Source organism: Melanotaenia boesemani, chromosome 7 (assembly GCF_017639745.1).
Source record: "Melanotaenia boesemani isolate fMelBoe1 chromosome 7, fMelBoe1.pri, whole genome shotgun sequence".
Taxonomy (NCBI): domain Eukaryota; kingdom Metazoa; phylum Chordata; class Actinopteri; order Atheriniformes; family Melanotaeniidae; genus Melanotaenia; species Melanotaenia boesemani.
The window spans coordinates 16,421,933-16,441,268 of NC_055688.1; the positions used below are offsets into that span (position 1 = coordinate 16,421,933).

Sequence of the window (19,336 nt, forward strand, 5' to 3'; positions counted from 1 at the left end):
CCTGATGCTCACAGGTCCTCGGCCTCCCTCTTGGCTGGACACTGGATTTGTGGTGGAACCCTCCCTGCATGAACAGCTTCCATGTTTTAACATCTGAACTTCCTCCTTTGGCCAGCTTTTCATCCCAGAGGGTTTCTGATCTCTGATCATAGATGTTAACTGCCCAGAACTTGTTCTTCTCAGGACTTGCCTTACTTGTTGCAGTCTTCAATCTCTAACTATATCATCCCTTAACTAGTTGTTGATGGTCGTTATTTGGGTCACTTTAGCCTGTATAGCATAACCAAGCTAACCCCTCAAGTGTTTAATAGGGCTGCAGTCTCACAGCAGGTCATTCTGTCATCTCCACCCCCAGAAAAGAAGTGGAGAGTCTTGTCATCATGGTGGATGGAGTTAGTTTCCCATTTCTGGGGATACGAGATCACCCCTGGCTCCAGAATCTCATTCCTATAAATCAGTCGTTTACGTGCCAGTCATAGTGACTGACACACACCTGGCAGCACTTGAATCTTATAACAAGAGTAAATACCACCAGGAGAATATGGCAGGCCATAGAGTGGTGCTCTCTCCTGAGTGTACCCCGCTTCTTGTCTGCTAATTGCTGACATGGGCTCCACCCTGGATGGATGGATGCAGGGGATAATGGCACATTTTTGGAGAGGGACTAACCACACATTTAGCCGTGTTGCTCATTCCACAGATCAACAATCCTTATAAGTTAGACCTCGTAAAGGTGACTAATTAACACCAACTGGTTTTATTAAAGGGAGAAATATTAGACCAAACCCAAGTTTCCTTACTTTTTGTTCAAAGTTTAGTGATGCATGGTTGGTCTTTTGGATATTTCGCACACAATTCACTCAACTTACCTGATTCCTGGTTAACTTTAAATAAATCTGAATATGACCCGTCCTGGACTGATTCTCAGAAACACGTTACATCATTAAACACATCAGCGTTCGCTTTTTAAAAAGTTCCAAACTAAAGATCCTTAAAGATCAGATTGTTTCATGAATAAATAGAAAAAACACACTAAGACTTAACATATAAAACTGTACGGTTGCATTAGAACTTTGTATTGGTTTTCCTGTGACTCTAAAAGGTTCATAACTTTAATAACAAATTAAAGGTTGGTCCAAAAAGAAACCTCCATAAAACAGTTTCTATGATTCTCTTTTCTCAAAGCATTGGCACCAGTCATTTACTTGCATCTTAAATATATTAACCCTTGTCCACATGAATGTCAGGTTAGAACTGTGGCAATTTCAAACTGAGAAAGAGAACCTTAGCTCATGTTAATAAATGCTATGTAATCAATACGGACAACAAATAATCTTAACCCTGCATCTTTTACAGCTGAATTTCTACAGTGCTTTTTGACACTCTTTACTGGAAGACAAACATTTCAACGTTTTAGTTTGTTATTCAGCAATAAAAACAACTCCACCACTGCTCCAAGTTTAGTTTATCATTACTGGCACTTCTTTTTTTTTTTTTTTTTTTTACTATTTCTGAATAAATGATTGGCCTTCTCGAGTGTGTCAGTCAGTAACAGATGAGCGGCGCCTGTCTGACAGCAGGTCAGAGATCCAATTTGTCGGTCAGCCAGAAGACAGTCAGACGCTCCAACGGCCAATCGGTGAATCCTGCCAGTCTGCAGCAGTCAGTGCAAAAGATCAGAGCATCAGCAGTGTTTCCAAGTCCCATCAGCCTGATTATAAGTTGCAGCAGTGGTTTGAAACTTCAGAGAAAAAAATATCTAAAAAATATCTAACACGAGACTTGATTTGCATATAAGAGGCTTTCAACATTCTTTGTATAAATTTGCAGCTCTTTAGGTCCAAGTTTTTGAGCTGAGAATTAATACTGCTGGTAACTGAGGTGAATCTGTAACCACAACTGATTTTCATCCAGTCCAACCACTGGAGCTGCAAACAAACAGCTCCATTCTTCTTTCAGGACCAAGCTGAGGACATGGTTGACGTAAGCTGTATTCTTAATTCTAGAAAGACGAACAAGTTGTGCGATAGCTATCACTTAAAAAAGGGATTCTAAGAATAAAAAAATAATAATCCTGCAAAAGCCAATCAAAGGTCAGCTTTGTGTCAGGTGGATTACTGCAGCAAAATCCTGGATGCAGTTGGTAGCTGGACTTCCTGAAATAGCTAGTGTTGTTGAGTCAACGTCCTCCTCAGCTGGTGTTTCAAAGTGTTCACTTGCCCCAGTTCCACTTGGTCCATCACATGAAATGAAGCATTACTTCTTCATCAGGCACCTAAAACCTTCGCCTCCGTTTGGTCCATTAACGGCGGCTCTTTCTTGACAAAAACCACTGTCCAACACCCACATCAAAGTCCACATCATGACAGCTGATACAGCTCCTGGTCATGTGCTTTACATTTGAAAATTCCTACTAAAAGTTCCTGCAAACCCACCCTCCTGTGGCTGTTGCTTCTTATTCAGTGCAGAGAATGCCCCTATGTGTCACAGGAAAAGTTTGGAGACAGCAACAAAGTAAAGACAACTAGCAGATCCCGAACTGAGGCTCATAGATTAATCTGTGATTGTGTTAGCTGAGGACTGAGGGAGTCTCCCCTTTTTCTTAGAACAGTGCTTATTTCAGGCGTTACTTCTCCATTGGCTTGCTTCCTGTGACACTGGCTGTTGGCACAGATGTGATGCTGTGGGAAGCCCTGGGTCATAAAGGCTTGTCAATCACTGCTACTCCTGCAGAAGTGAGAACATGACAGAGAGAAAAACAAAGCTAAACATGAGTCCACAGAGAAGTTGTGCCTGTGGTGAGCCGAGGAGAGACCTACCAGCATAGCTGCGCCCGTTGCTCATGTTGGTGGGAATGAGGCTCCACTTGTCTGTAGCCGGGTTATAAAACTCTACAGAGGAGAGGTTACAGGACCCATCGTCTCCTCCGATGACATACAGCAGCCCATTAATGGCACAGACGCCTGCAGGATAAATAACTTGGTCATTTAAACTGACAATTAGATGTGAAGGCATTAAAATGAAGACCAGAAAAGCTTCAAGATATCAGTTAATAATCCATAATGATCCGATAGACCCTTTACAGCTTTAAAGTTTGATTATAAAAGTCAATAAAGCAAATCAAGATCTCCTTGTTGTCAGTTTGAGAAAAAGGTATCCTGCTGTGGCTTTTAAAGCTACTCTAGTCGATCTACTCTTGAAACTAATTTTTCAGTTTACAATGAGGTTAAAAAGACTTCCTATTCAGTGGAGAGAAACTACAACATTTTAAATAAAGCTTTAAGTCTATTAATATACAGAATTAGTTTTTTTAGTCTCTATGGATCATTCTCTTTGACTCTTTGGACAAGTGGCGCATGGATGCAGTGTCCGTGGTCACCCTCTGACCTGCATTTCTTCGACACATGTTCATATCGCAGACCAGTCTCCACGTGTTGGTCTGTGGGTCATACACCTCCACGCTCTTCCTCACCAGAGGACCATCGTGTCCTCCTGCAGCGTACAGCAGACCGCCCAACACACCCACACCTGCATCAGAAATAGTTTCATAAGATTTATTTGTATAGCAACAATTCACAACAAAGTCGTCTTAAGGTACTTTACAGATGTAATCAAGCCAAGCCAATTTATTGTGATCCAATTAACAAATACACATTAGTTTTATTTATAAGAACAGTGTTCACACAAGCCAATTCATAAAAAATAAATCGTGCAGTCCCTCATCCTGAGCACACACAGGACGGGGCGGCAATAGTCAACTTTCAAAGGAGAATCTAACAGTTATTTACACAAAATCTTATTTATTAATTCATTTCACGATAAATGTTCAGCCGAAGATAAAATAAACAAAAAAAAAATGCCCAAAGTATTTACTCATTCCAGTTGATTCATAAATAAAAAATGTTTCTGCTACTTTCTTTTTATTTATTTAATAATTAAAAAATAAATAAATAAAAAATAAAAAACTGGATGTTAAAAAGATTCTTTAAAACTGAGAACATCTAATGGCTGTAATGAACTGAATTTGTGATCTTTCCAACCATTTTGGGGGTACAACTACATTAATTGACCACTAGGGGGAGCAGCTGCTTCTCATCAAGTTAAAGCTGAGTATTATCTGTATAGTTTCTCTTAATCAGCAGGAATGAACAGACAGTGTTGTTTTTGTGTTGGCATAGACTATAATGTGCCACTCTCTTGTCTCTCTCTCGTCTCTAGCTGGTAAATCACCTGTTTCAACTGAGCTGCTCCAGATGGAGACTGATTAGTTTGAACTTAGTGTGCATGTACCTGCTCCACTTCTCCGTGTGCTCATATCAGCTACATAGCACCACTGATCCAAGGCTGGGTCATATTCTTCCACCGTGCTGAGACACTGCCGAGATGCTCCATCATAACCTCCCACTGCATACAACTTACCTGTAGACAAACACACAACTCTTAATATAACTCATATTAAAAATGTCTTATTTTTATTCGATAGGGCAGCTCTAACTCACTCACACACTTTCTTACCATCAACCACACCGACACCCACACTGCTGCGCCGGGTGTTCATGGAGGTCACATACAGCCACTCGTTGGTTTTATAATTGTAGACCTCAACAGTTGACAAACCTAAAAAAACAGAAACACAAAGAAAGAAAAACAGACAAATGAAACAGTGAAAAAGACTCAAATTTAGATTTAAAAGAACAGATAAACTGTTTGGATCAGGAGGCTTTTTGCAGCAAACTACCAGCCATGTCAAGAGATGAAGAGGCTCTCCATCGCCTGTGTTTACTGTGCTCACTGCAGTAGACGCTGCAGAAGATATGCTGCTGAATCATGGGAATAGGGCTCAGAGAGCAGTGCAATAACGATGCAAAGAATCATGGGAACAACGGCTCTGATGTGTCCTACATTTTTTCAATTTTAACTTTTTTTTTTTTTAAACAGGAACTATTTTTTGTCTGAATGATGTGTGAATACAAATAAATACCTGAAAAGTTAGTTAAAAATTAAATGACTTCATTCATTTCAATTTCATGTCTAGGTGTTTGTCATGAGCCGTTTTCATTCAAAGATTGTGCTGTGACACCATTAAAGCTGCATTTTGACTGCAGGGCTTCAAACGGCTTCCTTAGATTACAGAGTCAAAAATACCTCGGTACCAGATTACAATCAGAACGTGTAACACATCAGCTTCTGCCTCCAGTATTTTATGTTTTGCAGAGCAAGCTTGACGTACCATAAAAAAAGCACGGGGTGGTGAAAATGAAACAAGATGGAGAGCTTATAGCTGCTATAAGCTGGAGACTTCACATTTCTTTTTTAAAGCGCTTTTTAGTCTAATTTCTTTAACTGACTACCCAATCCCACGAACATGAGTGATAATCCTCAATAAACTCGCACAAACAGTAAAACTAAGATAATGTGTTTAAAGTGTTCATTTTTAAGATAAAAAAAAGGTATTTCATACTGTTAATCAACAGTGAAGACAACTTATTTTACCCTGAACTTTATAACTGCTCAACTCCTTCGTGTTTAAGTGTACCTATGCTTCCATTAAAGCCTCCTACAGCGTACAGCAAGTCCCCCAACACTGCAGCTCCCAGTGTGCTGCGTCTCTCCTGCATGCTCGCCACAGCGCTCCACTGGTCCCTCACTCCGTCGTACACGTCCACCGTCCGCTCCCGCAGCGAACTGTTGAACCCACCGACTGCATACACTTGGCCCGCCATGGAAACCACGCCTGGGGAACATAAAAACAGGATATCCGAGGATAATATGTTAAAATGTTTTAAAGGCCATGTTCATTGATGTGATATACTGGCAAGATTTTCTCTCTTACTGTGTCTTTACATGTCCAGTAGCAAATGAGGATGTTGATGCTTCTTGTTTTCATCTAACATTTAAAAAAAAAAAAAAAACGAACACACACACAGACTGACCTGCCCGGCAACGTCTCGAAGGCAAGTCGGAAACTTGGTACCAACGATCTTCCTGGAAGTCGTAACACTCCACACTGCGGATGGCTTTAGGAGCCTGGCCACCAACCACAATCATCACCTGTAAGGTGGACAGATGTAAACACACACACACACACACACACACACACACACACACACACACACACACACACACAGGTGTTTTGTTAAAAGGACAGCCGGCACTTAATAAGTTCTTGTCAGGTGTTGGTTTGTCGTTTGTGTACCTTCGGGATGCTGACCGGAGTTCGCGGCCGTGTTCTGTCTGTCTTGATGAGGTGACGCTGGTCCGCTGGCAGCAGGTGATATTTCATCGCCTCGATGAGAAAATCCTTGCAGGTGGTGTTGTTCTTAATCAAAGCTTCTTCCTCAACAATCTATAAACAAGAACCACAGTTTAGACAATAAATAAGTAAACATATATTTAAAAATATATATGTACCTCTGGAGACTTTTATAATTTCTGCTTTAGTGGGACTTGTTGCTGCATGTCGCAGACAGTGTAAAAGGCTAAAAGATGATTATTCAGGGGACGAGTGAATATGTAGTTTACCTGAACCAGGTAGTCCCTGGACAGTAGTGGAAGTCTAACGTGTTCCATTAGTCTCGGCATGTGCTCCAGACGGGCTGGTTTATCATGCTTAATCCAAGCTATCATTGCCTCAAACACCTGGGAGAGAGAGAAGAAGAGTAGAGTCAAATGATAGCAAAGATGACTCGGAAGACTGGAAAGAGACAAAGGAAGGGCTGAGTTTTTAAAATGCGCTCAATCCCATTTTCAGTTCCCTTGCTGCTGTTAAAAACAAGAGGAAATGCAGACATGGCTTGAGAATGGATCAACATATGGTGGTTAAGCACAACACTCCACTGAAGATGCTGCTCTCTTTCAAAGGTAAAACCAAAGGGTGGATTACTCCCAGCAGCAGTGAGAATAACAAAGGTGGCAGAGCTTTGCTTTTCACTGCAGCCCATCAGTAATTTACTGCTCTATAGTCAGTGATTTACACACATTTGCAGGTGATCATCTGTCTGCTGAACAGGACCATCACTCGATGCCCATCCAGAGTTTGTTTTTCTCTTTTCTAGGGTTTTGCTTCAGAACAAAATCTGGAAACACCTAAAGCAGAAAAAATCCACTAACTTTAGTCAGGCTTCTGAAATAGATGTTTGCAACTCCTAGATCAAGGAAGTATCGTCTCAATCATGCACATAAACAAAAGCAGCATTTTCTTCCATTGCTGCTTCTTCTGTCCAGCTCCATCCCCACACTAATCCTGTAACAGGATGAACCAAATAAACAAATAAAGAGGGGAAAACAACATCTAACACAGCCAACCCCCCCACTCTGCCATCCAGAGATCACCCTACCAGCACAACGGGTTCATCACAGTGACACAGAGTAACGCCAAATATAAATCAGCTATGTTACGATGCAGGAATGAGTTATTTATGCCTCTGTGGTTGATCACTTATGACAACAGCCAGGCTACGTATCCGATGTTTTGCGTGGTCGTTCACATTATCATTTCAATGCAACCTTCATCGTGCTCAAGTGTGAAAGGTATGCAGCCCTGACGTGGCACACATGTGCAGAGGATAACACGTCACGTTGTATTTATGGATGTACTGAAGGTTTCATGTCTGTTTATCAATTTGATGAATGAAGACAGAAGACAGAAAAAAAAGAGAGCATGAATGTTAATGCTGGCCTTTTGTGGAGCAGTGGCGTCTACTTCTGTACAGAGGCATGTACAGACAATGCAGCCGAGTTCGTTTGTGCAGACTCCTGCGCGGGTCCAATTTTACCAACCTGCAACCCGAGAGGATGATTACTAAACCCGACCTGTGAAATCTAGACCCGACCCAACAATGTAGGAACTAACCCATGATCTGACCCGCACGTTAACACTAACTGTAAATATGCCCCCATCCTGACCCCTTCATCACATTACTTTGCTTTCTTTGTTCATATTTTCAGAGTGATGGTGTTGTTTTGTCGTCGTAATTTACAATAGAAAAAAGGAAAAGACAGCAATACAGTAAATACTGTGAAACAGCAGAATTGTGATAAAATTCGACATGGCCGTTCAGACTGAGGACGATTCCACACAAATCGGATACAAATCCCATCTAGGACCTGATATGAAAGTGGCCTGGGTCAGATAAAAACATACTAATAAATTTTTTAAATGTATTATTATTATTATTATTATTATTATTATTATTATTATTATTATTACTACTACTACTACTACTACTACTATTATTATTATTACTATTATTATTATTATTATTATTATTATTATTAATAATAATAATAATAATAATAATAATAATAATAATAATAATAATTTGGATTTGTGCTGTTCAGGCCGCCATTACAAAATCTGAATCGCATATGGGGGAAAAAAAAAATTCTGAATTGAGATGCAGTGTGAATGGAGTCATTATCAAGAATGTCCATAAAATGTGTAAACATGAAATAACAAAGACTGTTTCAAAAAGTAAATAAGCAAGTGGGTAAAAGGAGGCACAAATGTGGTGATTTTCAACAAAAAGATGCCAAACAAATAAAAAACATAACCACATGAATTGCTACACATTTATGGAAGCCAAGAGCAGCCATTCCTACAATTGTTCCTTTAATGCTGTTTAATCAAAGATCACAAAGTTTGGTTACACAATAGTCATTTTTATCATCTTTGGAAAAAAGAAGTCCTTTGCTTGAAATAACCATCTACAGTAACCATAACAACTAGCTCATGACTTATTTTCATGTAGACAAGGTGTCTTCAAAGATGGTTAAGGGTACATAATTTCTAAATTAGGTTTCAAAATGGAAATTTTTCCACATCTTCAGAGTTGTAACATTGAGTCAACAAACACATGGACTCGGTTTAATACAGTCACCCACGAACCAGCCAGACGCCTGGTGGTAGCTGATGCTTTAAAGACTGTTTGCAGTCTGTTTTACGCTGGGACAATATGACAGCTCCCGCTGTCCGCCTGAACCGCTGCTCTGACAGCTGGATGACACACAGCTGCTCCATGAGATGCTTCATGCTGACTACAGACAGACATCTTCTGGAAAACGTCTGCTGCCAGCTTTAGCTTATCATGCACAGCCAGTGTGATTAGGACACATACTGACACAAACTTGTTTGACTCCAACGAAACCTAAAACATTTTGTGTTGTTCTCAAAAATCCCTAATGAAAAAAAATATATATTTTTATTACACTTGCATATTACAAGCAGTGACTAAATGTCACAGGTTGTGTGTTTATGGTGCAAACTGACCTTTTCCTCAGTGGAGACGGTGAGTTTGTCACTGGAGATGAGGCTGCACACCTGCTGCAGAGACAGAGCCAGGAACTCCTCACCCTGCACCACATCAGTGAAATGCTGCTCTGAGAAGAAAAACACGCAGGGTTACACACAACAGCTGAAACATTTAGTTTGCAATCTCCTAAACTCCAAGAGCCAGATTTTGTGGTGTGAACAGCACAAGGCTTACCTGCATATGCATGGGCCTGGCTGAGAAGCTCTGTGCATGTATGCACGTCAGCAAAGGCTCTGATGCCCAGACAGTTGGTGGGATGAAGCTGAGACTGCAGGAACTCGCAACAAACCTGACGGACATCCATCAGCTGGAGAAGACTGGCTGCTGGCAAAAGAACCTAAAGAAGAAAAATATATCATTATAATTGGACCAATATGGAAAAAGAAAAAAGTTAATTATGCAATTCACCAAGACATAACCTTCCAATCAATCATGTCACCACCCAGTAAAGTTTAAAATCAGCTAATTAATCAGTACAAAATACAAAATGTTAACAATTGTACTGTATAAACCACTAAACTAAGACACATTAAGATGGTTTCATGTCCCTCTCACAGGAAACATTAGGCTTGTCACAATCATGACATAATCCAACTACTTGTGCTGACTGTTGTCATTTTGTATACTGTCAACATTGTCTCTTCACCTGTACAAAAACAACTGGGTAATAAAAACACTAGTGCTGCAGTTAAATGAGCTAAAACAGCACCTGAGTATTTATGCCACTGACTATATTCAACTCAATCAGCTCATCTTTTAAATTTTAAACAGAGTGCATTTATTTAATGATATAACTCCAGTCCTCAGATCTTTACACTGACTTTCTGTCTGTCAAAGAATTGACTTCGAAGTCCTGCTGTTACTTTACAAAGCACTGAATGGTTTATGTCCAAAATACATTCAGGATCTTCTGGTTCATTATGAACCAACCAGATCTCTCTGGTCATCGGGGCCAAATCTACTTTCTGTTCCTAGAGTCAGAACTAAACATGGAGAGGCAGCGTTCAGCTTTTATGCTCCCCACATGTGGAACAAACTCCCAGAAAACCGCAGGTCTGCTGAAACTCTCCGCAGTTTTAAAGACAGGTAAACAACTCACGAGTGGCAATAATCCTAAGGACCCACAAGATGGTTGGATGGGTCAACAACACTCATGACTTCAACAACCCTCAAGTGTGAATGCCCAAACAACAGGTTATAAGCCTGGAGCTCCTCACCTCCTCATCAGTTTAGAACTGAAGAAGCTGTTTGGATGAGAGGCAAAACATTTCCAGGAGACAAAAAGAAGTCATGCTGACTTTGATTCCAGCTCTTAGGACAGGGATCCCCTGCTGACAGCATACTGCAAACAGACAAAGCTTCTCTTTGGAACATCACTACACATTAGGTTAACTGGGTCAGTGAGACAGTCTGCCGGCCTCTACACCTCCCTGTCTAACTGCTCACTCACTTATCCTCTACATGACTTTTGCTAATGTCTCCTGTTTCCTGTTCACAGCTGCACTGAAGCCTTGTGTCTTTTCAAAGATAGCACCTAACCCCCAGAAACTAACATGCAGCAGCTGTGACACATACATGAAGGACTGCAAACAGAACTCATATTTTAAAAAGGAGATTTAGTTAAACACTATTTTCTAACCTTGTTTCTTCAAAGTATTAGTCAGAACTTGTACACAGTCCACACATAACAAAAAAAAGCCAATCAGACGGACACACAGCTAACAGTGGGAGGATTTCCTGTCTCTCTCCATGCACACTTCCTGCTCTAATAATCAGAGGAAGTATCCTGGCTGCAGCTGGATCAAGCTGAGCTTTGAGCAGAGCCATGCAGCTCAACAGTTAATACCACCCAGATGATCAAGGCCTCAATCCTGTGCGTGCACTGCCACACACACATCTCCCAACCATTACCTGCTCTGACATCCCTTGTAGTAAACATCAGCTTCTCAAGCCAGTTCATTGTGACCTGAATTTAAGGGAAAGACCAAAACTTAAAGCTACCAGGCTTTCCAGAGTTTGACAGTTAAAAGTGTGCAGTTGTGTGATGCGTCTCACCTCAGGTGCAACAAACGCTAAAAACTTTCAAATTATCAAAGTCGATTAAACTGATTCTTTCAGTACTCCTTAGTCTCCAACACAGTTTTATTTCAAATACAGAGTATTCATCTTGGAGTTGAATTAAATCAGAAGTCTCTCTTTAAGGCAGTTTTTAAAACACTAATAATGACAAACACAAACAAGATATTTGTCACATTAACGTTGCACTTTTCCCCACGTTTAATTTTCCCTCCATGTTAATGTTAGAAGAAATATCATGAACAAATTTGCTTAGTTGGTTTATTTGCTGCAAACTGAAGTTTGCTTGCTTATTTATTCGTGCGAATTCAGGAACATTTTAACACCAGCTTGTTATTTTGTTACTCTGACATGTTTTTGCTTTAACTGCTGAACAAAAACAAAGGGTCTGCACAGAAGAGAAAGGTCAAGGCAACAGTTTCAAGTTTCCTTCTCAACAAGCAGGAAGCTCTGACTAATGTTGTGGTATTTTTGCTGAGAGTAGCTGCTCTGACTTAATTATCCAAAACTGTAAATAAGGAAGAATGTGTGGTAGAAAAAAATGAGCAGAAGTGTTTTGAAATCGAGATCTCCAGCAGCATCATGTCTATGTCTTCAGCAGTGCTCCTGTGATACTGGTGAGGAAGCGCTTATATGATTATATGAATGGCAAATAAAAATAGCTCTGTATATCACACCAGCAGTCACTCTGTAAAGCAAAAAAACTGTCTGAAAAAACGGTCAAATCCAAAGTAAAAGCAGAAAAACAAAGAGAGAGACTATGTTTTTCCTACTTTCCTCATTAACAGCAACACACAAACACAGTGTCTCACCTGGACGTTGTCTTCTGTAACTTCTATCTCTGCTGTGTAAATGTAGTCGATCAGATTTCTCAGAGTCTGACCGTCCACTTCTCTGATCTCCACCTGATGGGCTTTACTCTCACTCATGTCACCTGCCCACAAAACAGGCACATTCAGCTAAGCATAAAGGATACACAAGCCTCTGGTTCAATCAAGAAAACAGTGTTTGTACCTGTGAACATGGCACAGAAGTAGGGGCTACAGGATGCTAAGACCACCCTGTGGGCTGGCACTTCAACACTCCCCGCCACCAGCTGGACGTCACACAGCATCTTTTTACTGAAGGAAGGTGAGAGACAGAGATTGAAATAGATAGTACTGTCTACATGTGTGCTAACCTCAGCAGACTGGACTCCATGTAAACAATGATATGAATTAGATCATCATTATGTCATCTGCATGACATTCAGCTCTGCAGAGGCCTGGTAACGAGTCAGTCATTTGATTCAGGTGTGTTGGAGAAGGGTTGCATCTAAAAGTTGCAGGACGGTATATCTCGAGGACCGGATTTGGGCACCCCTGAATTAGATTACACTCAGAGAAATGCATGAATGAGTAGGTGAAGGAATAAATAGAAGGTGATGCATCCCAGTAGTAAAAGTACCCATTTGATATTTTAGTGCCATTTCTAAATCCTTGCATTTTGTTTTTACTGGCATTTTACAAATATTTTTTACTACTGGTTTTATCTTCCATATTTCTTTTTGCGTGTATTTTTTGCTTAAAAAAAAATTCAAGAGTTCCTCTGCAGGCAGAATCCACTGCTGCACTGGCATTTTCAGAGCCGGTGAATCAAGAAAAACTGGTGTTAATCTATGAAACCAACATGGATACATCAGTTGTAGTGCGTCTGCAGGCACAAACAACTCTGAGGGCGACACACCTTCTTAGCTCGTTCATCAGCTGGAACGCTTTCCTCATGTGCGTCTGGTTGAAGGTGTGCATCCCCCCATTCACCGTGTCCTCCTCTGAATCCGTGGTGCAGTTTGGGCGAGGTGAGGCCGGTGTGGCCACCAGGCTGGTGAGACATGAGAGGCAGTGTCTGCATCAGTGAAGATAAATGGAAACCCGTCAGTTAGACAGGCTTCATTATTTTATTGCCAATTTTTTTTTTTAAAAAAAAGGATGGGACACTGACAATGAAGCATTCTAACCAAATTGGGATGCAACATTTGCCTCTGATTATATTAATTTTTGCCCACATGAAGTCTATTTGCACCATGTCAAATGTCCTCAGCAATGTTACTCCCAACCTGTAAGACCTGTGGGGCTCTTTCTTGACACAGTTCACTGTTAGCCAGTGTTAGCTACACTTGCATGACACCAGTGACCCATCCACAATTCTTCAGTGTAATCTGCTTTGTAACTCAAACTGTCACACAAATGATCCACAAGAAGACATTCATGCATGCAAGGCTTAGTCATGCACTACGTTCAGATGGATTAACACTTGTCAGTTTTAAAATATAAAACAGGACAAAGTTGGTTGAATGGGTAGTGCAAGAAATGACTGTCGGTGTTCAAATTTAGGTATGAACAGGGTTTGAGAAAATACACATTTGTCAAAACATCAGGAATTTAACAACCGAATTCGATAATCTAACCTAGATTAATCTCTGTTTGGGATTATAGCTGAGAGGAAATAAATCAATCCTGCCCACAAAAGAGCCATTATCTTAATTTTTCAGGTTACCTCACAGGATAAAGCAGAAACAGTTTAAATGATATGAAATGTGCTCCAATATACCAAATTAATCACAATCAGTTTCCTCTTAAATGAAAAACGTGGGTTCTAGTCTGGTCCCGAGATGTCAAAACACAATTACACTCAAATGAAAATGTCTGCATTTGCAAAACAGCAATCAGTTGTATTCAATCACAGCAGGTACATAATTAATTACTTTTGCATACTTTCCTTTTACATAAAAAAATTTGACACTCATACACCAAGATGTAAATGTGTTTTTGATTAGTACTCCGCACGCAAAATTCAAATTGCATGTGCCTCTCTCATGTTCCTGGTCCTCTACCAAACATCCATTCAGCCATGCCCAATTAAACAGCAGCTGAATTAACAACACATGCAGTCTTAAGTTTCTGTTGATTTGGCAATTGAAGTGAATGCAGTGGAAAGTATAACCCTCTCATGATCTGTGAGCAAAACTATTTTAAACTAGACTTATCAAATAATAATAATAATATATGAATAAAGAGGAGTCAGTGTGAGAGAGGAGTGACCGTATCCTTTATGGATCAGGGAATAACCATCCTCACTTTCCTTATACTCTTCACCAATGTGGAAGTCTGACTTTGGACACTAGTCAAGCAAATCAAGTTTTAAATTCAAATGTAAACACAGTGTAAGCAGCTCCACCCTGAGAGCAGAACTCAGACTATCTTTGTTGGGTTTAATGTTTTACAGTCTGAAGTCCGACATCGCATACACTGTACTGTTAACACGCCTCTCGTAATAACTCATCCTATCCCAAAGATAACGCAAAAATATTGATGCTGGACTCTTGATCAAAAGATGTTCCAACAATACACTTTAGCACAAGTTCGTTAACTCATTTGTTCATACCCCTAACTATCCGCTCACTATAAGAGTATCCATTAGCATCCAAAATAACAGGTTTATATTTTATTTTATCTTATTCTATTGGAAATTTGTTGGTTCAACTTGACAGGCTGGCTAGATCTTAGCGTTGCTAATCATTCAACTTAACTGCTAACATAAGCCATAGCTTTGGTTAAATACAATAAATCGTTGGTCCAGTCATACAACTAGCCACTTTATGGTTAACTACAAGCCGCTCCATGTGTAGATGACTGTGTATTTGCAGTTAACAGATGTCATTTCCCTAATTTTAACATATTAACTTTGGTTGGCAACTTATCTGTATCACCTGAGGTGCCACCGATGCTAGCTAACTAACCGATGCTAACTAGTCAACATGGCTAGCTTGAATTCGTGGGCTAGCAACGAGCTCTTGGAACTGTCTCCCTTGGATTTGTGGCCAGTTGGTCATGTGGGCTAAAATGCTATGCAGCAGATGTAAAAGCAGCGTGAATCACAGCTTTGCAAAATAATCCCCACTGCTGAGCCAACTTACCCCAACGACACACCGTCCATCCTCACAGAGTCATCAGACACCACAGCAGGCATGAGAGCGCTGCCCGTGTATCCACACAAAGATTACGTATTAGCAAGATGAATCACTCCTACAAAAAGGTGCCAACGTACGCGGCCTTTGTTTCGCAACTCACCAGGTACAAATGAACTTGATAATTTGTGCTTATATAGTTGGAATGTACTTAAAATATAGTTGTGGTAAATTCAGTAATTGTTTTTGAATGTCACAAATTCTCAACCCCTTCATAGTTCAACACCATCAATAAATCTGACGGCTAGACCTCATACAATTTGCATTTGCTCAGATTGTGCGACTTCCTAGAAAAGTACTGAATCAGCTAAAAATAGGCAAAATAGTGTTCATAGCCTACTGGTTGAAGGTCACATCTACAGCGTTGTAGTACCAGCATTGTAATTTGTGCATGTCAAAGATGTGTTGAAATTTCATTCCTACTTCTGAAGAAAACAAAAACATGTTTTTTGTCCCACCTGACCTTAACATTTAGCCAAATCCAAGTTTCTGTTGACATTTTACACTAGTATTGGACAACGTGCATCTAAGGCATCCTGTTTTGTTGCATGAGGATTTCAAATGTATTTAATGTATGGGGGCAGTACTTTGAATCTTGATTTATAACAAAACTAATAGACAAAAGTAGCGGAAGGGGCTCTTAAAGTTATTACTTCTGCCCCCCCCTTTTTTTTTTTAAACCAAAATTGTTTAAAGGAAATCTCTGGAAATTTTAAAAGTAGTTTCTTTTTTAATTGTGTATGGACTAAATTCATCTATTGCAATTAAGTCCCCTCCTATCAAGATTCCTTTTATGTTTGAAGAGACGCTCAAGTACTTACGTTGGTCGTTTTCGCAACCAGAAATAATATCAGAGTGAGATCTCGCGCTTTTTAACTCTCACACAGCGCACACTTACCTCTACAAATAAAATTTTCGGGGCATCTAAATTGAGTTAAAAGCGTTTTTCTGTGCATAATCGCATTTAAGTGGATCAAGTTGTAATATTAAAAATGTGCAATGTGGAGACCAAAGTGCTGCTTGAAATGATGCTCACATTCATCTTGTTTCACCAAGACAATAAAGCTACCAGTATAAAATGGCCGATCGAATGAATTTTCTACAATTTCCAGGAAATACTCCCTCCTTGTGGCAGCTTTATGAACTCAACACGAGCTGCTCAAGATGGATAAAAAAGGAAAACTGCTCCCACAGTGCTGCAGAATGATTTAAATTAATACGGCGAGATTAGATAGAGGTTCAAAACATTAAAAACTTTAATAAAAGTAGAACAAAAAACATATGGGTGAATTGAACACACTGATTTTTAATTAAAAAACAAAGAAAAACCTGTAATGGGACGGTAAAGTGGAAAAAGGTCATTTACAGTGAAAATAAAACGTGACATTGCTTGGAGATGCTTTGTCACGAAAATGCTTTAAGATCAAGAAACTCAAGCAATCAAGTCTCGTGCTCTCCAACTGCAACCAACTTCACTTAAAACCCTGAGTTCATGATGCAAAAATAACATCTGCTCTGCAAAACAAACTAATTTTTGAGCTGCGAAGCAGTGACTGACAGACCTTAACACATGGTTCACAACAAACCTTTCCCCCCCAAACATAACAAAATACAGTTCAACAATTCACAAATATTTTTGTAGTAAAGTCCATAACGGGTGGAACAAGATGGGGTCCACGTGGGGGCGGCGGATCCAGGTCAGTCTCATTCATTTTGTGTGGGTGATTTTAAGAAAACTTAAAGACCGCTCATCCCCACCTGGGTTCATGTGATGTTTGTGTAAATTCAAGTTCGTTTCAAATTTCCCCATATTTTTCATTAACGGGGGCTACTAATAGCCACCGCTATACCCACCACCTCTGCCGTAGCTCCCGCCTCCTCCACCTCCTCTGTAAGGAGCCCCGCTCCTATAGGAATAATTGCCCCCCTTCATTGCTCCATAATTTGACTGCTGTTGTCCATACCCGTCCCCAAAGTCTCCGTTACTGTATCCACCCCCCATTTGGTTGTTATAGTCGTCGTATCCTCCGTAACCGCCGTAGCCTCCACCACCGTTGTAGCCCCCACCATAGCCATAGCCACCTCCGTAATTGCCGCCGTATCCTCCCCCGTAGCCACCACCTCCTCTTCCGCCGCCATAGTTCTGCATCCCTCTTCCCCGGCCTCTTCCTCCGCGGCCGCCTGTGGACATCTCCTGTTTAGTGAGGGCTTTCTTTACCTCCACCTTGTTCCCGTTAATGGTGTGGTATTTGGTCAGCGCCGCTTTGGTGGCGGAGTCGGTGTCTTCAAAGAAGACAAAGCCGAAGCCTCTCTTCCTGCCGGTCTGCTTGTCGGAGATGATTTCAGCCTTCTCCACTACACCGAACTGCGAGAAGTATTCGGTCAGGTTGTCTGCTTCGATGTGGTCTTTCACACCTCCGACGAAAATTTTCTTCACATTAGCGAGGATGTCTGGGTTGTTGGCATCCTCTCTTGCGATGGCTCTTTTCAGTTCCACGTTGTTGCCTTCGACGACATGTGGTTTTGCCGCCATTGCTGCGTCGGCCTCCTCCGGTGACGAGTAGGTGATGAAGCCGAAACAACGAGACCGTCCGAGTTGCTGGTTCATAACCACGACGCAGTCGGTAAGCGATCCAAACTGTTCGAAGTAACTCCGGAGGCCATCGCTTGTGGTTTCTACGTTCAACCCTCCTACAAAAAGCTTACACAGTATAGCCGCCATGATTGACTTTCTTTCGAGGAGGATGGTAAGATGAAACCGTCCCTCTGCTTCTTCAATGAGCAACGTCAGGGCGGGCCGTTTCACTGCCCCGCCTACGTATGACGTACTGTTCTCTGATTAGTCATCTTGAAAATTTCAGCACCCCCAACTGACGCGCAAACCATTCCAATTGCTGCGGCCTTCAAGGGCGTCGGAACTCTTTCATTCCTGTTAAAAAAAAAAAGCTCGACTTTTGCGGTCGTTGTACAAACACGTTAGACTACATTTCTGTATTTCTTTTGGTACTGGAACAACAAATTACAAGAAATTACTTGTTCAAGTCCAACAACCCTCTAAAAATTAATGAATATATTACCCTCGTTTTTTTTAATTTACTTAGGCTACTACATTTTTAGAAATTGCAATAACCCATAGGGTTTTTTTTTTTTTTTTAATATTTATTCAGCCTTATTTGTGAACCTTATTGCTAAAACGTTATTTCAAATGTCAAGATGCAATTTAAGAGAGCGTTCAGTAACCCGTCTAGTTATTAGGTTTCTAGTAGCAGTTTCTTTCAGGGGTTAAAGTATTTCTGATTTTCTAGCTGAGCGTTAACATGACCCTTTAACCAATGTAATTCTTCGAAATAAGGCGATATTAAAGGATGTGCAAATATTGTGCAAACTAATCATTGAAGTCTTTATTATTTGGATTAAATTTGAGTGTATTTATCCCCATGGGTTATTAAGACGTATACAAAGCACTTCACATACAACACGTGCTATGAAACTGTGAAATGCAACAGCAAGTCCACGTATCCTAATAAGCTCACTTTTACATTGCCTGTATCCAAATATCTGAGCCTTACCAGTTTCTTCTAGGGAAATGGAGATCTGAGCTCCCTTCCCCCACATAGCTTTAACAAAAGAGAGCTGATGAATTGTGTTGCAACATTGCTGGTGTACTGAGCCATTAGGTGTTACAATTCCCACTAGTAGGTGCTAAACTGTGGCCCTGTAATAGGGAATGCTGCATTCAGATCAAGTTTCATCTTTCAGTCGCTACATCCCTGATGCACTTCATGCCCAAGGTAAAATAATTCTCAGTAAAGACCTTAGAGTTTGTCCAAAGGCAACATGTTGCAGATGACAAAGTCCTTAAAGGAAAAAACTTATTTTATATACCTTCCACTTGAAATACCATTATTAATTCCTGACGTTCAAGCTTTGAGCACATTGTACT

General features: G+C 40.5%; 2 protein-coding genes across 4 annotated transcripts; both read right to left on the reverse strand.

The window, feature by feature from the left end:
* Positions 1-741: 741 nt before the first annotated feature.
* Positions 742-15,483, reverse strand: klhl3 (kelch-like family member 3). 3 transcript variants are annotated; one of them, XM_041990965.1, is made up of 15 exons: positions 15,343-15,483; positions 13,113-13,247; positions 12,402-12,508; positions 12,200-12,321; positions 9,486-9,648; positions 9,269-9,378; positions 6,523-6,639; positions 6,197-6,346; positions 5,934-6,051; positions 5,537-5,734; positions 4,516-4,617; positions 4,291-4,419; positions 3,388-3,528; positions 2,820-2,963; positions 742-2,727 (listed from the first exon to the last, which is right to left on the reverse strand). In XM_041990965.1, exons 1-15 carry the CDS (start codon positions 15,393-15,395, stop codon positions 2,699-2,701), a joined length of 1,818 nt encoding a protein of 605 aa, XP_041846899.1. In that variant the 5' UTR covers positions 15,396-15,483; the 3' UTR covers positions 742-2,698. The 3 variants fall into 3 exon arrangements, with proteins under 3 accessions (XP_041846899.1, XP_041846898.1, XP_041846897.1); XM_041990964.1 differs by having other exon boundaries at positions 13,113-13,250; XM_041990963.1 differs by having other exon boundaries at positions 13,113-13,271.
* Positions 15,484-16,625: 1,142 nt separating this feature from the next.
* LOC121643513 (heterogeneous nuclear ribonucleoprotein A0-like) lies at positions 16,626-18,191 on the reverse strand. Its single transcript, XM_041990967.1, has one exon. It carries the CDS (start codon positions 18,113-18,115, stop codon positions 17,225-17,227), a length of 891 nt encoding a protein of 296 aa, XP_041846901.1. The 5' UTR covers positions 18,116-18,191; the 3' UTR covers positions 16,626-17,224.
* Positions 18,192-19,336: the final 1,145 nt, after the last annotated feature.

Excerpts from the sequence above, each read along its gene's own strand:
- LOC121643513 (XM_041990967.1), bottom strand. The coding sequence starts at position 18,115 with ATGGCGGCTATACTGTGTAAGCTTTTTGTAGGAGGGTTGAACGTAGAA.
- klhl3 (XM_041990963.1), bottom strand. The coding sequence starts at position 15,395 with ATGCCTGCTGTGGTGTCTGATGACTCTGTGAGGATGGACGGTGTGTCG. Across the intron at positions 13,272-15,342 it reads ATGGACGGTGTGTCGTTGGG|ACACTGCCTCTCATGTCTCA; the intron begins GTAAGTTGGCTC and ends TCACTGATGCAG. Across the intron at positions 9,379-9,485 it reads CCAGGCCCATGCATATGCAG|AGCAGCATTTCACTGATGTG; the intron begins GTAAGCCTTGTG and ends TTTTCTTCTCAG.